This window comes from Acartia tonsa, chromosome 5 (genome assembly GCF_053477335.1).
Source record: "Acartia tonsa isolate MP-2025a chromosome 5, ASM5347733v1, whole genome shotgun sequence".
NCBI lineage: Eukaryota > Metazoa > Arthropoda > Copepoda > Calanoida > Acartiidae > Acartia > Acartia tonsa.
Window position 1 is genome coordinate 35,688,773 of NC_137264.1, and position 19,530 is coordinate 35,708,302.

Consider the following 19,530-nt stretch of genomic DNA (forward strand, 5'->3'; position numbering starts at 1 on the left):
TATTTCTTTACACAGCCGATTTCTCATATAAAAAGTGGCAAAGTCAACAAATTATCTTGGAAATAGTAGGTCCGAATAGGTAGGACAGAGAAAAAAAAAGTGTACAGGTAAAAAAATAGGTTATATAGAACAATATTTGCGTAGAACTAAGGATCTTACATTACGTCCTTTCCCTTTAATAGCATCATTAAGAATTAACTTGCATAATTGAACAATTTGGGAGATAAATCTATCATTATAAATACAGCTCTAAAACTTATTCGATCCAAATTTAACGTTTTTATTTTACTTATCTTATTTGGCTCCCATAAACTTTACCTAACCCAACCTAAGATTTACAAAAAAATCAACCAATATCCCCCTCCATCAAAATAAAATTAAGGAATAACAGCGAGACAGAATAAGGGATTTTGCATCTGACAATTGTTTGAAAAGTAAAAAAATAATTAGGTTTCATATTTCTTTCAGAGAACAATTATTGTTAAATATATCAAACACTTTCCTTAATTCAAAGTTACATTAATTGGCAGATTTATTAAAATCTTTTAGATAATATTCATTCATTGATGCAATCGATATATAATTACTTGGATGTTGCACCAGCTTTTCACATATTCTAATAAATTGATACTCCCAGCTGGCTATAAAATAACGATACCCCAAATCCATCCCTTTATCCCTTGCCCTGTCATCCTACTGGATGTTCGAACTGACCAATAAATGAGGTGCATATTGTCAACCTAATTTGATGATAAATTTTCCCCCACCAATATATATCTATCGGTGCGCAGCAACTAATATTTCTTTGTTACAATTGCAGGAGATTTGTAGGAAACTTGATTAATTTGATAAGAGAAAATAAAAAAAAACGGTTTTGACGGGAGCGGCGTTTTAGCCACCATTATTTACAAGTTTTTTTCTCTCACAAATCCACATTGTTTTCCATTAAAGTAACTCCTATGCCAAGTTTTTGCGTTCTATCCTGTTTTAGGGAAAATAAGCAGAAAAATGACCCCCTTTTCCATATGTTTTTTTTATTAATTTAGACTTTAGAGGCACCCATGCTTTTATTGAAATTTTGCATCTAAATGCATAATTTAGGAATTTTCATTAGATCAAGATTTGAATTCTACCCGAATTACAATACTTTTTTTTTGCTGGATGCATTAAAGAAAACAATAAGTCAAGATAAGAAAATCTCTACTATAACATAAAAGAGAGACTACAAAACGATTTATTAAAGTTCTTGTGTTTTGCAGTTTTTTTTGTTACAGAGGATTTTACACTTTTTACATTGATAACATCCATAAGGAAAGAAACAGAAATTTTTTAAGAATAACAATTTTGTACATCTTAGAATAAGAAAAAATGCCTATAGAAAAAATATTGATAACATCCATAAAACTTTTATGAACATTCCTCCCTTTCTTTGGCTTAAGAACTTTTGACCCTTGACTGGTAGGTTTAAAGTTTACAAATGCTATTACACTTAACAAAAGGCTTGATTTTGTTTACCATAATTTAAAGTCTATATCAATTTGTCGTCCATTGTCTTATCCCTTAGGATCCTTGTAGCACAGCCACTGATGTTTGATCCATTTATAAGCTTTGTTTGAAGTGATATTGTCAACCTGAGGCGAACAGAATTATTTTTAAAAAAATATTTCGTGATTTCAGCTGTTTTTTCGTGATTTTGGTGGGCAACGCTTCTTAGTAAAGACGATCTTTTTATCTGCCTCCAAATATTATTTTAGTTTTACTTCGCTTGTTTGCTATACCTTATTTATGAACATTGTCTACCTTGTTAACTTTAACTATGTTTAGAATGTTGATTGCTATGGTAGCAATATTTGGAATGTGCTGGTTCCCCATCAACCTCATCAACTTTGTCGCGGATGTCGTCAATCTTGGTAAGCAACAATCTCACACCAGTATTGGTCAGTTTAATTTTCTGTAAATAATATAAATTTTCCAGTAAAGCTTCGAAACTGATTAATATACGTTGTATTAGAACTGGTTCTAAGTCATACTGAAAAATTGTGTATCATATCGTATCACATTCATTTTTCTACGAATATAAAAATGTATAATCATAATATTAAACCAATTTTGTTATCCCGTGCCTCCTGCATCTCGGGGCTAACAAAACTAGTTTTAATCTTAAAATTGTAATTTTATAAGCTGTTTATAATACGATGTGATACATAATGTTATTAAATTTATTGAAAGTGAGGCTTTCTACATTTATGGGTTTGTCCATCCAACCCTACCGCGTATCGGATAGCTTAAGACTGGAATTTTTCAGGTTAAAACTGTCATAGAATTCTGAAATATTATTGGAAGATTCTGTAAATTGTAACAATAAGGTATAATTTAGGGAGTTTAAATGGACGTAAACATATTGTTTTAACCTTTTCAATTGTGAAATTAAATAAATGTTTAATGATTTTATGTCTCAGCAGCAGTACGATATACACCTGAAACCAATCAACAACTATTGAATCTTACACCAGATTATCATGTACTCTGATAAAGTGTAACTTGTAGCTGGCTAAAATAACAATTCTTCTAACCATCCCTTTACTCAATCACCTCCCTCATACTGAATGAGCAAACTACCCAATAAAAATTTGAATTTTTTTATTGTTTTTTAGGGGTTTATCTAAGTAGTAATGACAACCCCCCAATATTTTATTTTCTATTTGTTTACTTGTTGGTTTTTATAATTCCTATTACTTGTTACATACAGTACGTACAGATATAAAATAACAAGTCCTACTTTTACAAAAGAAAAATATATCATTTCTCAGAAATTTTCTTTATGTACAGGGTGTTTCTTTATATTTGGAACTTTTAAGATTGCTAATTTTTGATAATTGCAGTATTTAGAAACGTGGAACAATTTCTAACAAAACAAAAGATAAAAAGGATGAGTAAATTGTAATACAGTGATATTTACACAATCTTATTAGAGATTAAAGAACTCAACTGCAGAGAAACAGAACTACACAATTAAAAAATATTCAAAGTTGTAAAGTATTATGTATATTAATTTTAAAATCAAATACTTGAGATTAAAAATCATCCTGTTGTTTTTCTATATCAGTACGTGTAATATGAAATATTTTTACATTTCCAGCTTTTCATGATATTAACATGACAATAAACTATTGAAAATACATATTCTCAGCTTAAATTATTGGTGGAGATTTCCCAGACCAATGAGCATTTAGTCCGTCTCTCAGTCGGTGAGGCTACAAAACCACACGTAAACTAGCATATAAAGAGTTCGTGTTTTGGGTATCCCGCGTTTTCCCCCCAAATCTCTCTCCCTTTATGATCATAGAACATCTGCGCTTTGTATCTTACTTTCTCCATATGGCAATCCATGAATTTTTGTGCTTCACTACTTATGGATGTTGTCATCCTTGTTCAAATTTTCTATTTATGACTAATAAACATTTCTTTTATATCTCACTTTGTCCGTTTTGTTAATCCATGAATTTTTTTTGTGCTTCGCTATTTTTAATGTTTTTGTCGGTATGTCTTTACACAAAAGGGCAGTAATCCCTTTTTTATTTCAAAAAGGCATCAGTTTTCATGAAAACTATTCTCGTTTTATTTTAGAATGTTGGCGCAACTATTACTTCACCTTCTTTATGTGTCACACCATTGCTATGAGTTCAACATGCTACAACCCAATTCTTTATGGATGGCTCAACACAGATTTTAGAACAGAATTCAGCAAATTGATTATCTGCTGCAGAACGAGGTTATTTTAACATGTTTTTAACCATGATTAATTAAATGATGATTAGTAAAAAGAAAAAAAGAAAAAGGCTTGTCATTTAATTGAAAGAATTAAATAGCTTTACTACAAATATAACTTATAGAAGAAATGTTGATGTTTTTATTCTAATGTTTTTAAACAGAAGCACTCAAAGTTCTAACTTAAGAGGACAATAAAATGTTTACAATATTGACTGACTTGGAGTTTTACAGTTTTCATCATTTTGGCTAAAATGGCGTTCCGTCTCAACCTTCAAAATACAACCTACTTATTTGTAAAAACTAGAACAGCAAAAATAGCCAAATAATATATTAAAAGTTAAGATATCTAGTCGTTTAAAACATAATGTACATGGTTGTCGAACATTGTAACCGGACGTTCCCGCCTGTGGTACCTTATTTTTAGCTGGGACCTTCTTAAAAAGAAAAAATAATCATCTTTCGGATTTATCTGAACGCCAAAAAATATCTTGTAGACAAACATGAAAATTGAAATTTTTCCTGTAAATAAAAATTAGTTTAAAGCACTCAACAAAAGAGCAAATGAAAAGTGAATTAGGTGGCAGTCTTAAAATGTACCTAAAAATACTCATACTAACTTGATTATCATCCTTCAATATTTAGGTATTCCGCCATAAAGCCACAAAAGAAATTATGAGCTAAATTATAAAAATCAACAAAACCTTTAGAAAAAATAAGTATTTAAGTCTTTTAAAGCATGGACGATGGCCAAAGCAAATAAATTATTGGTAGAAGAAATCTTCACCAAAGATTTTATTTAGCTTTCTAGCTTAAATAGCAGGCGAGAATATCATGTCTCTACCATAGAGTAACCAACAGCCTGACAAAGTAGATAATAGCTAAAAAAAATGATAATTTCATCCACTTAGTTAAAGCTTTACATTTTCTTTGTAAAATAAAAACAAACATTTTGAGTTTCCTTTTGATAGAGAGGAAATTGGCAATATGTGAAAAAACTTTAGACGGGTTTTAAGGTCATACAATTACAAAAATTTATGTTGTTAACTATATCTTATCCGGATAATATAGAAATATAAATCAACAATCCTTTCTTTTCTTCAGGACATCCAACAGTTCTGAGGAGAGAGGGGAGAAGACAGTTTTGAATGCACAATCTTCAGATAAACCTGCAGACAAAGTCACTGAAGTTTAAAAACAAATATGTTTATTGTATATTACCCCATCCCGTTTTAGAAAAATTTTGTTAAAATTTTTGCCCCCAGCCATAATATGGTTGATTTATGCAAAATAATGACCCATGCAAAATATTTTTTCTGTAATCTCTTGTACCATCTCAATTTTAAAGATTTTTACAGAATTTCAATTCTAGTGTGTCGATAAAGTAAAGTAAAAATTGCCCAATTGCATACACATATAATAGGGTTGGGCCAGATTGGACGGATACAGATATCCGGCTGATTTACAATTCCGGATATCAAGTATTCAGGTTTATATTGAAACACTAGAATTGAAATTTTGTAAAAATCTTAAAAATTTTGATGGAACAAAAGCTTTAAAAACGGTCTTTTTGCAGATTTTAAAAAGTTTGTACAATCTCAATTTTAAAGATTTTTACATAATTTCAATTATAGTGTGTCAATATAAAAAGAAAAAAACCTGAATACCTGATATCCAGCATTATAAATCATCCGGATACTAGTATCCGTCCAATCCAGCCCAACCCTATTATTAATGTATGAAATTTGGCAATTTTTACTTTGGAAAAGTACTTGCTTCACCTTCATCCTTCATTTGTTATAATTAAGACAGCCCCCATTTTTTTGGGGTAAATTTCAGGTTTATATTGAAACACTAGAATTGAAATTTTGTAAAAATATATCTCGTATTCATTCGAATCCGGTGGATAGGAACCGGTTCTCATCCATACGGAAAAACTATGTCTAGCATCGTATTATATCCAGCTTTCTACGAATGTAGAAATGTACAATCATAGGATTAAAACCAGTTTTTTTAGCCGGTGCCTTCGGCACCTCGGGGCTAAAAAAACTAGTTTTAATCTTATAATTGTACTTTCTATATCCGCGGAAAGCCGTTTATAATACGATGCGAGAAATAACTATTAAAATTGAGATTGCATAAATCAACCATATTATGGCTTGGGGCAAAAATTTTAACAACATTTTTCTAAAACGGGACGATATATTGTAAATCATAAAATTATAAACAGCTTTCCGCGAGTAGAAAATTGATTGTACATTTTTAAATTAGTAAAAAACTGGATATAATACGATGCTAATTTTTCAGTATGGCTGAGAACTGGATATTAATCGGATTCGAAGCGACACTAGAAAGAAATGTTATCCTCTTTCTAGTTTAGGGGCTAATCTATAATTTGCTTTGTCTTTCTGGTCGTAATACATTGGAGGAAATATAATCTTCCAGGATGCTATTTAAGTTAGACGGCTGATAGTGAAGATTCTATATACCAATAAGCATTCAGATTATAATTTACCATGCTTTTGACCTAGCCTCTAGGGAAGGAAGGAAAAGGTAGGAAAAATATATATTTGAAATTCTATCCTAGATATACAATTTAGAACAGCAATCCGAAATCTTTAGCTCCAGAGAAAAAAAAAGGCATTTAACTTTATATGATAGAATAAATATTAAAGAATATATGTGAAAGGTTTTTGTTATATTTCTATTCTATATTCTTGATTTATGACAACCGCTCTTTAAATAGCTGTGTCCATATTTTCATGTATGATTTATTGTCAAACTTGTTTTTGCTAACATTAATTTAGATCGACTGTTTCCTCCCACTTGGAGGAAACAATTTTTATTTCAATAAGTAGATAATAATTGTAATTTTGTAAAGAAAAACTTTTTTTGTTTGTTGATAAGAAAAATATTTTCATATCCTAACAAATATATTTTGTATATTATATGTGACGTATGTATATATGTATAATACTAAGTAGGATGTATGTCAGTCTATTCATAAGAAGTTTAAGGACTCCTTACCACTGAATAAACTTCATTTGGCTCAGCTTTTCAAGGAAGTGTATTTTATTTCTTATAAGCTAACTAATTCCCATGATCCTAGCATTTCGAGGAGGGCAGGCTAGGAGTTGTCAGGAAAATAGCCTACAACCACCCTAAGGCATTTTTAAAGTTTCCATTAAAAGCACAACCAATTCTGACCATCAATTTATGAGATCTTGAGCTTTAGACAAAACACTTACTAGGATATAACATGGAGGCAAAGTTTTTAATTCTGAAAATGTCGTTTGTATAAAATTATATGTATTGTAAATGAATAAATTATAAAAGGAAAGGTGTTTATAAATTATTTTTACCAATATGAAAATCTCTAAGTGTCGTCGGTAATTTCCCTCAAAGAACCTAAAGAGAAGTTTGAAACCCCTCCTTCAAATTAAAATCAATAGTAGACGCGGATGAGGTGATGTTTTTCCTATACATAGCCCAAATCCTGCAGAGTAAATGGATTTTTAAAAACTTAAATCTTGCACCATATGTGGATTCTTGAAAAACTTTTGCCTCATTTAAACTTCTTTACCTTTCAAAGATTAGGGAGGCTCGCAAAAAAATTAAATAGTAATAACTAAGATACCCTTTAGTAAAGAAGGTGTCGTCCTCATTCAAGTCGCGATGCTGAGCCGTTTGATTTTGGTGCGGCTCCTACCTATAATACCCACATAGAAAGTGAGAGGGGCGTTACGACATCTGAACAAAATAGACTAATATTGAGCTGGATTCTTGAAATTTGTCCTATAGGTGCTACATCTAAATGAAATAAAATTTAAATTTTTTTAAAAAAAAGTTAGGATAGGTATAAATAACCCTGCGGAAATGGGGTTTTTAGGACTTAATGTATTTTGATGTAGAAACTTACTTTTAATTATATTTTCCTTGAATTCAATGTGTCTATTCACAAGGACATTATTAAGATGATGCAGCAAGTAGAGGACCGTCCCCAGCGGGCAAGGTGGGTGGTTCGCAGGGGTTAAGTGCTTTTTCTCTCTCCATATTTTGTGTGGTCAGGTCATATATAGGTTTTTAAGTTTCGGTTCCGAACTTACCAAATCCGCTTAAATTATGTCCTTATGAATCGACATAGTGTCTTCAAGCAAAAAAATTAAGAAAGAACAAAAAAGAATAGAAATAGAAGAATAGAAGCATATTCTGAACCCTTTTTTCGTCAAACCTAAGAAGAAACATTTCTAGCAGACAAAAGTATTGTTTTACATTCGACTCGAGCTGATGTGGATTCTTGAAAAATTAAAGACTTGCTACTCGATAGTGAGGCAAAATTATTTTTGTGAAAAATCATCCAAAAGCACATTAAAAATCTACAAAAATTAAACAAAATCATATGTTAATAACCCTTTTAAGATTTTATTTAATTTTTGTAAATTTTTTTATTCGATTTTGGAGGATTTTTCACAAAAATAATTTTGCCTCACCAGCGAGTAGCCAACCTAACTTTTTTAAAGAATCCACCTCGTTTCGAAGCTTTCAAATTTAAACGAAATTTTAGGGCAAATAATTCTGATTCCGCAAAGCTTTCTACTAAGAAAATATACTGTTTACAGCTGACTTTTATCTATGTATGAAATGAAAAAAAAAACATGCATTCGTAACAAGATGTGTACAAAATTTCAACCAATGAAATTAAATGTATGTACTGATGCAATTCTCCTGTTGGCTCAATCAGACATTCCCTCTCTTTCTTAGTACCTTTATTCAAAAAAGTAAGTTTCTACATCACAATAGACCCAAAAACGCCTAAAAATTCTATTTCCGCAGGGTTTTATTACATTCTGTGATTGGTGGATTGAAAACTATCTACGCTCTGATTGGAGAAGCTTAAGTGTACATCATTCACCTAATTAGAGCGCAGGTAGTTTCTAATCCACCTATCCTATTTGTCAACATTAATTAACTTAAATTGTATTTCCGCTTTTACTGTTTAAGTTTAGATGTCATTACGCACCCTCCCCCCTTTCTTAGCCCATATTAAACCTAAATCAATAATAACATAAGAAACATTAAACATAAACTTAAAGAGCAGCTTTGTTAACAAAATAATTCTACAACAATATTTTGCCTCCAGGTGTTGGGAGGAGGTTAAAATTTATTTAAATAAGATGGTAAACAGGTTCTAATAATTATCAATACATCGTCAGATTACATAAAAGTTTTATAATTGAGCATTAAAACTAAGATTTTAAGGTGATTATAAGTAAAATCCTAGCAATTACAGAGACTTTATACTTAAGTAATTTAGACACTTTTATAAAGAGATTAGTAATACTAGAAATAAACTAAAAATCCATTTAAGACTTATTATAAACTTGTAAAGGAATCTATAAAACTAATATTTTTGACTAATAAAATTAGCATTAACAAATATTTGTTTTCATTCTATCTCTTTGCAAAATCGAATGATGTATATACATTATAAAAATTAGATGTAATCTATTAAAATGGGACTGATTTAATTTCCTAATACTAGTTTATGGAAAGATGCTAGTATGTATTTGTCGCAATCTATGATATTTCTAAAAGTACTCAACACTTTCCAAGTTGCAGGATATCTAAAAAAGGCTAGAGTGGTGTGGGGGTATGGTGGGTCAGAGAACTACTAACTTTTTAAAAACAGATTGTTAAGTTCTTAACGTTTGACAAACAAGTTATGAAAAGCAAAGTTGTAGCTTTTTGTAGTAGTTTTATTAGATACTTTTTTTAGACAATCCCATCTATGACTTATTTGCCCTCAAAAATGAGACATTGAAAAAAGTTAAAAGTAAATTAACTATTTATAGCTTAAAATATTAGTATTTTTTTATTTTAAGGGGATGTTCCATGGGTTTAAAGTTGAAATGACCCATAATACCCCACCGATGAGATATTATGGGACAGTGGCAACAGCCTCTATTCAAATTGATTTTTGAAAAACTTCTAGTTTCGAGATCTTAACGGGACCAATATAGGCACCACCACTAAAACCCAACCACAAGTATGCACCAAAATTATATGGAAAATTTTTAGAAGCATATTTCTTTTTGAATACAAACAAGGATGACAACATCAATAAGTAGCGAAGCACAAAATCTGAAATAAATATGTAGACAAACAGACAAAGTAATTTATAGAGCTGATTAACTGTTTCCATAACAAAGAAAAGAAAAAATATATATGCAAATAAATATGCAAAAACTTAAAGTCATGAAACTTTAAAAAAAATACCTTAATTTTTCAAAGAAAAGCAGCCTAAAAGTTATCAGACTACCAAAGATTTTTCATACCTAAAGTATGGGGCATAAAGTCAGTAATATTGGCAAGTTTCAGTAGTTTTTTTTTTTTGCAGGAGCCGAGAAACTCTGTTGCAAAAAGTAAAAGCGGTTAAAGAGCTGTTAATAATGCTTCATATCAATAAGATTGTTGACAAGAAGTTTTAGCATTCTCTCTTTTACAGGTGCCGACAAAATCAATTTTGAAAAATAAAAGCTGCCAAAAAGCTGCTTAAAAGCAGTCCAACCGCTATTAATGTTTTATACATAATTATGCCCCATATTGATGGAAATGTTGACAAGAAGTTTCAGCCTTCTCTCATCTACAGGAGCCAAGAAAATCAGTTTTGAAAATTAAAAGCGGCTAAAAAGCTGCTTAAAAGCAGTCCGACAGCTAACGATGTTTTAAACATAATTATGCTCCTTAAAGATGGGAATGATGACAAAAATTTTCAGCCTTCTATCTTTCGTAGGAGCTGAGTAAATCACGTTTCCCTAAAAACGTTTTAGACAGACATACAGAGGGACATTTCAATTTATAGAGTAGCTTCGCTACTAAAAATCACCCATAATACCTCACACCACCCTACAATAAGTAATTTCTATAAAGAAAATAATGACACTTATGATTTTAACATTATAATCACCTTATGACGATGTGTTAGTGGTTTAAAAAGATATTTCTAAATTTATCACAAATTAAACTAGTAAATAAAGGGACAGCATCTAACTTCAATTATTTCCTTTATCAGCGGAAAGAATATTTATGTATACTGTCCCTTTTGGATAAACAAAAAAAACTAAGTTTATCACTATCAACAAGAACAAGAGATGTACAAAGTAAGAAATACAAAGACAACTCGAGAAATTAATACAGGAAGAAAAAAATATTTTGGGTTTGAACTTTTTTTTGGATTTTATATTTTATGTTTTTTTTTGGTTATTTTTATGAATTTTGTATTTTTTAGTCGGTTTTTGATATGTCATAAAAAACTGAGTAAATTTGTCTTAGAAAAAATAAGATATAAATTAAAAGATTTTTATAAGTTACGGAATAAATAGAAAAATAAAGATTTTCAATTAAAAATATGTATAAAGACGAGAAGTATATTAAGATACAAAAACAATTTTGATTTTACTTCAAATATCACATTTTAGACTTAAATTATACAAGAGGTACTTAGTTAAATATTTTTTGAGATTCATTTGTTTAGAAACTAAGGGGGGGGGGGGTAATGCAACCATCTCGTAATCGGTGGAATTTGATCCACTGACAAGAGTTTTAGGATTTATTGTAACTGGTTCCTACCCTATCCCTTATCCTCTACCCCACTTTTGCTTTCATTACAAAATTCTTCCATCCAAACTTAACAACGCTACTCAATAATGTAGCTCACCAAATTTACACATAAACTGACATTAAAATGCGAAATACATATCATTCATTATGAAAATGATATATCCAAGTGCGTCTGTCGATAAAAAGAGAAAGACGCAATCACTCATTTAGCTCTTTATTTTTAATTTTTGAGTTTAAAACTATTGTACTCAGCTAATCCTTGGCCGATTTAGGCTTTTAATTATATCCTGGCTGAGACAAATTTAGATCTGTTGACTAATCAAAAATCGCTTTAGTTAGAGGGATACCCAACGTCTCATTTTATTACTACCCAAGTCTTATAACTACGTTGTAATAATATGTAACCCCCTAAATTGAGTTTAGAAAAATGTGTACTATATATATTTAAATCACGCCCCTACCGCATGGGTTAGTTTGGCAATCCTTTGTCAACAACCTCGTAATCAATGTATAAATGGCAAATTCATCATTAATTACGTAGGAATCAACTTTTAAAAACATATTTTTGGTTAAATTCATGTTTAATTAAATGATAGCAATAACCATTTTTAAAATTTCTAGTACCAACAGCTACCGGCTAGAACCGTTTGATAAGGTTTTTGAGCGACAAAAAGTATTATGTAAAGATATGTTTCGTGACTAATTTGCTCTTAATTTGCCCAAAAAATGGCAAAACTGCTGAGCCACAAGCCGATAGCCGATACTTTTCCAACTTTTTGTTCGATTTAGGGAAAATAGACCTACCAAGGATTACTCATGCAAAATTTCAGATGAAAATACGAATTCTAAGTGCCATTTAATCATTGATTACGAGATGGTTGCATTAACCCCCCCCCCCCCCCCCATTCTAAAATGTAATTTAACATGAAGATTAAGAATTGTACAAAGTAATATTTCTTAAATGTAAAAAGCTCTTTTGAAAGCATTAAGGTTTTAGCTAAATGTATTAGTGTAAAAGATTAATAATAAATACATGCTTAACACTTTAAAAAAAAAAACTTAAAATATGGCTTCTAAACAGTAAAGACATATACAATAAGTTTTATTATAAGTTAGATAAAGTATTTCTTAAATTAATACAATAAAAATTTGTATAAAACTATGCTCTCTAGTATAACTCATTCATAATCGCTTTTAAAATAATGCTTAAAAGTAATCACAGTAGATATTGTAAATAAGAGCATTTTTAATCTTTTTTGTTGAGCATGTAAACTTTTTATGCATGTAGGCTTTGTATAATACTAGTTGGCAAAGAAAAGACTAGATAAATAGAATAAAATGGATTTATTATTACTTAGATCTTACACCATATTATCATGTACTATAATAAAATGTAACTTATAGCGGGCTAAAATAATGACACCCGATTTTCCACTTTAACCCCTCCCCTCCTGTTGAGAGAATGAACGGACCAATAAAAGACAATGGCAACCTAAATTGACAATTTTTCCTCTATCATAAATCCACATATAGTACTGTACGTACATCTAATGTCATTATAATATAGAAAAAAAAGAACCATAAACTTTGATTGAACCGCATCTTGGGGTCTTAAAACTTCTTTGACATGTAAACTAGTTTCAAATTAATAATCAATCAACCCACACCCCACACCCCACCCCCCCTTCTCCCGTCCTATATTACCTACTTCTTTTAAATATTTGATAAATATAAAATAGATCAAGAGGATTTAAATATTTCTTATTCTTAATAAAAATAGTTCTAGTCTTTTCATCACTAACAGTATTTTTCCAAGATTTTTTTTTTATAATATTTAAATATTTTTTTATTACAATATTTTCTACGAATAAATTTTGTTTATTTAGTAAATACATCGTCCCCAGCGCAGTTGTATAAATTTACCCTGAAAAGTAGACAAGTGGTTAGTTAAACATAACAAAAGATGCTAAACGCCAAGAGACATTCACAAGATTTACAAGTGGTGATTTATAAAACCCAGGGACTTCCTAGTGAATGAGATTCAGACAAACAATTTCAAGTGAAAATTTCCCCTCTACCCGCTTCCCTTACTTCTCCTCCCCCTTCTTACCCACTTCCCTTCAGCTACATAAAAAAGTTTTTCGCCTCTCTAAGCCAACAAAATAATTAATTTTCGGCATTTTCAAATGAAACTAATTGGCTGAATAGCAGCCCCTAATAAAACCAGCCAGAAACAAAGATGTGCACTTTGAAACTATGTTACAGCAATTACACACATGTAGGGACACTTAAAATATGGAGAGGGGTAGGTTACCATCCACCAAAATGTTAAAACCTTCCCAGGACCTAAGAGAAGCAAAATTGTAAAGGAGATCCATATCGGCTCAGCGGTTAGCGAGATCTTTCGCTACAGACAAAATAAGTCCTTACTGTACAAAATCTAAGTTTTACAATTTTAAAATCTGGGTTTCGTTGTGCTATAGGTTGATTTAAAATAAAACACCTGAGCTGAATCTTTAAATCATTTTGGTGGTGCGCCAAATCGAGGTGCGCCAAATTTCAGCCAATCACAGCGCGGCATATCATATAATGATGTGCTGTGGTTGGCTGAAATTCGGCGCACCCCGATTTGGCGCACCACCAAAATGATTTAAAGATTCAGCTCTGTGCTATTGAAATGGCAAAAGAAGAAAATTAAAAAAAATATCCTATTATATAAAGTAATAAGCTTTTTTGTCTGTAGCGTAGAATTTCGCTCACCGTTTGACCGATATGGTTCTCCTTAACAGTAAAACTTTATAGTTCCAGGGAAGGGGAAGGTATCTACACTTTCCCAAGAAAAAAAATAATCATCTCCTCCCCCACCCCCCAAAAAACACCCAAATTATTTTCCTGTTCCTTTTTCAACCTAAAATTAAAAGTGAATTGAAGGGTCTAATTCCCCCATTACTTTAAGTGTCCCTAGAGTCTTCTAGGGGCACAGTACAAAATAAAGTACAAATTTTGGAAACTAATAAATACAATCCTCTAACATTGTACTTGTTGTTCATTTAGTGTCTATTTTCTTCCAAGAAAATGAATTTTCTTTAATTACCTAACAATTATGCAAGGCGATTCTAAATTTCTTTTACTTAAGAAGCAATTTAGTTAGAAAATTACTTCTGCCTGAAAGTACGAATTTCGAAGGGGTTCTTCTCCCACCCCCATATTTAAAAAATAAGAGAATGGGATTAGAAGGGGGGGAGGTGGTGTTCTGTGCTCAACAAGGCACTATGGGTGAAAACTGCAAGAAAACCCCTTACATGATATTAGTTCTGTTATGATGCTGCATCTGAATAGGAACTGGAGACGGGGCGTCATTCAGCTCACTAATTGAAAGCCTAAATTAGAAGAATTTTTATTACCTAATCAGTTAGCAAACTGTCTAATATTTAATATTTTTCTAGCAGAGAGAGTCGAGGTTATCTCCCCAATAATTGCTCCTATCATTTATTGAACCTATATATAGCCATAAGCGTCACTTTGAAGGAAGAACAATAAAGCTAAAAATATAGCTATTGCTCCCCCTTTTTCCATAACTTTTAACAAGAAGCTTTTAAGGCTATTTTCGCGGATATCAAATGTACAATTGTACGATTATAAACCAGTTTTTTTAACCCAGAGATGCCGAAGGCATGAATTTAAAAAAATAGTTTTAATCTTATGATTGTACATTTTTATTTTCGTAGAAAGCTGGATATAATACGGTGCTAGACATAATTTTTTAGTATGGCTGAGAACCGGATCTAATCCATCCACCAGATATTAATAGTTTTCGAAGCGATACGGGAAAGGCAATTATTTTATTGGTCTTCTAATAATAATGTTTCTTACCTTGGTGATCTTGGAGCACGTCGTTTCACAGCCTTCTCTTCACAATTCAAACTTGAAAATGTTGCAAAAGAGGCGTTTGTATCCTAAAAATATTATAAGGGCGATTGATGGATGATTAATTGATTATTGATGGATGTAAATCCAAAAGTAGCGAAGATTCTTGAATTAGAGATAAGTAGAAAGAGAACAAAAAAAGAATAATAAGACAATAAAACGTAAGAATGTAAGAATAGAGAAACCTAGAAATTAGCTCCATCACACATAGTAATCTCTTAACACTGATGTACCCCCCCTTACCATATTAAGAAATGATGGCAAAAAAGAGAGAAGAGGGAGAAAGGTAGTATTTTGTTTGTTTTGGTCACTTTAGTAACACAGGAATGGACCAGCGGGGGATTACTTATATGAAATCCCTCCTCCTCAGTTTCAATAGATTTCAATAAAAAAAACAATCTGTCATTTGTGAAGAGCTCCAATAATTTAAATTTTCTATTTAAAAGCTTAAGTAGTTTCGCGTTAAAATATATTAAACTTACAGTATCTGAAATGATAGATGCAGTATCAGCAGATTGTTTGTTCACTGGTGGAGGCATTGATGTATCAATCTAAATGTTTATTAATTCAAGACATTATCCTGAGAAGAATGTCTGTCTGTGTATACCTAAAGATCTTACTACTCATTAAACCTATTTGGTTCTCCTCTACACAGTGTTGCGGATCCGGATCCGCATTTTTTTTTGAGTCCAAGGATCCGGATACGCAAAAAAATGCGGATTCAGATCCTGGGGTATAAATTTATGGAAAAATCTACCTAAATTTATATAAAATAGTCACTTACAAATTTTGAAATATCTGGTAACCGTGTTAAGATCAGCTGATTCACTCCCACACTCTTCTCTCTCACATTGTATATTAATAATCTCCCCTTCCCTTTTGGTATACCCCTGGTATTTTTATTGTCAAGGATCCGGAGCCGGATCCGCACTGACCAACACTGCCTCTACAGGTAATAGGTCTTAAGAGTTTATAACTATTTTGGGAGAGGAAAACACATTCCTCTCAAGAGAAATCTCCCCTAGAAATTTGTATGTTACAATTCTTATGTTTATAGGTATACAATGTAACATAAAGTAGCTGCGCTACAAAAATAGCAAATACCTCTACAACAGGCTCTGTCATTCGTTTGTAGGTGTGTACACCATTTGAAGGAGATATTCGAGGTGTAGGAGAAGGAGGTAAAGATTCCTGAGATTAAAAAATGATTTTATTTCTGTTTTTGGACTTTATTGTCTTGCCGTTATGATTATGTCTTACTGGGAGAGGAACTCCGTTCGGTTATCGCTTTGGAAATAAAATAGGTAATACAAATCTGACAATAAGCCAAAATTTTAAGATTTACCTTATTTAAAGGCTACATAAAGTTAACTATATAATGATATTATTTTTTTAAAGGCAGGAACAGAGACGGAAAATTAGGTCTACTACTACTGAAAAAGGAAATTTTAATCATCTTAAATTTGAAGGTGTGTATAACTTTTACATTATACATTACAGCCCCTTTGGCTTGTTGCCCCCCCCCCCCCTCATTTTTCCTTTGATAATACAATACCTGTTGATTAATTCTTGATCTGTACACAGAACTTGGAGGAACACAATCACTGAAATGAAAACGAATTAATGTAGGTTGTTTTATTTAGATAGGAACAACTAGGTACAATGTAACTTTTTGCGCTCAACATTTTTATATAAAACAGCCAAAAAAAGAGTTGGGAAACTTTTGCATACCTGGAATTAGAAATGGATCTAAGTCTCTCGTCTTCACTGGTTGATTTCAATGGATCACGATCCTGGAATAATTGGAAGAAAATTGCAGGGGTGTAAATTTTCAATGAATTAACCCCCCCCCCCCCCCTCGCCCGTATCTTGTATAATGCAAAAAGTCAACAAAGGTTTTTGTCTGCATTACTTCCAAGTTTTTTGGTTTGACAAAAAATAGGAAAATATGGACCATCTAAAAATATTATGTCGATTGATGGAAAATATATAGGTACTACAACAATCAACCATAATACAATTAAACCTTGAAAAAATGAAATTGATGGATAAAAAACTACAAAACTGAACAACGAAATTACTTAAAAATAATAGGCGACTAACCTTATTTTTAGTAAGATTACGCTTGTTCTTTGTCTGTTCAGTCTCCAAATCTGAGACTGACTGGCAAGAACAGCCGCTCTGAGCAGCACCCTGAAGGAACACATAGTATAACAGTAAAACGACAATGAACGATAAAATATTCTTCCAAACCCCTCCTAAGTATTCAATCACCCCGCCCCCCCCCCCCTACTACCCAATTTCATTAAAAATAATGAACTTCAACATTTGAATTCCAACGTGGCTTCAAAATCAGATTAGTTTCCACATTATTAAAACTGGTTTCGAGCCATACTTTAAATATATTCATGACAGACAAAAGGTGTCATAAGTCAAACTGTTCTTAATTCTTACAATTTCATATTATATTTATAACTTATAATAGGTATACATTAGGTCAAATTAGGAATAATTTGACTTTATAATTAGCGCATTTGACTAAATGCTAGCACACAACTTAACGGATAATACTCGAAAATATTAACCCCTTCATTTCATAAAGGAACTAAAAAATTTTATTATATTCCAGTTTTTGGGTCAAGTGGGGGCTAAAAAGTCAAGGTTATTGATCTACATTATCATTATTTAAAGTTACCTTATTATTATTAATACTTGTCACGCCTGTCACAACTGTTGTCACCAAACCTCTACAAAATAAAATAAAAAACATTATCTTTAAGACCTCGTAATCATTTTAATACGAAGCATATTATAAAACTATGCTCAACACAAAACATAAATAAGATATAAATAAGTTTACTAGTAATCAAATGATGACCAATTGAAAACTTTCTGTGTAGATATTGAAAAATCAAACCAAAATATTTGCGGAAAAAGTTTTGAGTAATACCAGTCAATTAACTTTTCCTCAGAAATTATTATCAATACTACTTCTTTATATTTTTGCAATGTATTTTTGTTTTACATTATTTACCACTACGTTCATGAACATCAACATCAGATTTTCTTTTAGCATCCTTGTTTATTGTTGTAATATAAAAATGTAACCTTCTATGAATAGCAGGCATCAGTCGGATATTACCGCCCGCAGGGGTTTCTCCAGATCTAGCCCCCGGTGGAACCTGTAAGAAAACATAAAAAACAACAACCAGTAGTTAATCTTTCATTTCATTTTTCCCCCGTACTTAGTACTAATGATCGGTTTAAATGTTCAGTTTCTAGCTTTTAATTTGTGTACTCGACTTTTAACTTTTTGACAACACACAAATTATTTTTTATTACAAGTGGTCGAATAAAAGATAAAAAATATAATATAAGTAGTATTTTTATGGGCCTTAGAGCTACCAAAGACAATTATTAATTTTATCTAAGAAGTTTAACTGCCAGCTAACACCGTATCTTCAAATATCTTTATAATTGATCAGCTAGGACAGAGTGACGTTTATGGTTGTACTAGAAGTAAAATTTTAGATGACCTGAAGCACAAAAATTAAAAGCAATGCAAGCCTACATAAGTTGATTTATTCCTAAGCACCCGTGAACTTTTCTCAATCTCTGAAAGCCTTATTATGATTTCAGATAATACTAAATGTAAAACGATATTCTTAATTCTCAGGATTGGACCCGTTATTTTCATCTTCACTCATCGTAGTTATTTATTATACTATTTTTATAACAAAATAAGTTAAGTATTTTGAAGCTACCATACATAAGTTAACAGATTTATTGTCAATTTATGTATGTTTTATGAAGGGAGAAACTAACTGGAAATTTATTTGACTGACAGTGGTTCACTGGAAACTACGAGGGAAATTGCCAGGATAAAATCTACAATTCTTATTCTTAAAATTCAAAGAATTTTTTTTATTGAAATTGAATTTCAATGAAAGGTAATTTAATACTTTTCCTGATAAATAGAAATATTTTTTTTCTTTGGTGCTTTCAACAAATGAAAATTAAAATAATTTAACTAAAAGCTTAGAAAATATTCATTTAGTATTAAATGTATTTTAAAAATGGTTAATCTCTAGGCTAGAAATCAACCTTATTCGACATTCACTCAAAGCCCCAAAAATAATGGACTTAAAAGTGTATTAAACTGTATATAAGACATTTGCGAATATATTGATACCATTAATTTGCCTCTTAGATAGA

The 19,530-nt window shown here is 31.2% G+C and overlaps 2 protein-coding genes across 19 annotated transcripts in view; one reads left to right on the forward strand and one right to left on the reverse strand.

Moving 5' to 3' along the window:
* Window positions 1-5,326, forward strand: part of LOC145319380 (neuropeptide Y receptor type 6-like) — a 58,471-nt gene extending 53,145 nt beyond the window's left edge. Inside the window, exons 10-12 of the mRNA XM_080161490.1 lie at window positions 1,825-1,910; window positions 3,628-3,772; window positions 4,873-5,326. Of these exons, the coding sequence (XP_080017616.1) occupies window positions 1,825-1,910; window positions 3,628-3,772; window positions 4,873-4,963 (322 nt within the window). The 3' untranslated portion in view covers window positions 4,964-5,326. The remainder of the gene's footprint in view (window positions 1-1,824; window positions 1,911-3,627; window positions 3,773-4,872) is intronic.
* Window positions 5,327-8,894: 3,568 nt separating this feature from the next.
* The window catches only part of LOC145319358 (uncharacterized), a 56,677-nt gene continuing 46,041 nt past the window's right edge, over window positions 8,895-19,530 (reverse strand). For 4 of the 18 annotated variants that reach the window (XM_080161461.1, XM_080161443.1, XM_080161460.1 and 1 more), the window contains exons 36-48: window positions 18,424-18,497; window positions 18,011-18,062; window positions 17,419-17,508; window positions 17,047-17,108; window positions 16,871-16,919; window positions 16,420-16,506; window positions 15,798-15,866; window positions 15,262-15,344; window positions 14,691-14,768; window positions 13,191-13,312; window positions 12,549-12,689; window positions 10,736-11,247; window positions 8,895-9,014 (exon numbers count right to left, since the gene is read on the reverse strand). In XM_080161461.1, the coding sequence (XP_080017587.1) occupies window positions 13,267-13,312; window positions 14,691-14,768; window positions 15,262-15,344; window positions 15,798-15,866; window positions 16,420-16,506; window positions 16,871-16,919; window positions 17,047-17,108; window positions 17,419-17,508; window positions 18,011-18,062; window positions 18,424-18,497 (690 nt within the window). In that variant the 3' untranslated portion in view covers window positions 8,895-9,014; window positions 10,736-11,247; window positions 12,549-12,689; window positions 13,191-13,266. Of the gene's footprint in view, window positions 9,046-10,711; window positions 11,306-12,259; window positions 12,709-13,186; window positions 13,313-14,690; window positions 14,769-15,261; window positions 15,345-15,797; window positions 15,867-16,419; window positions 16,507-16,870; window positions 16,920-17,046; window positions 17,109-17,418; window positions 17,509-18,010; window positions 18,063-18,423; window positions 18,498-19,530 lie in introns of those variants that run through there. The other 14 variants (XM_080161444.1, XM_080161447.1, XM_080161445.1 and 11 more) reach the window with 14 other exon arrangements.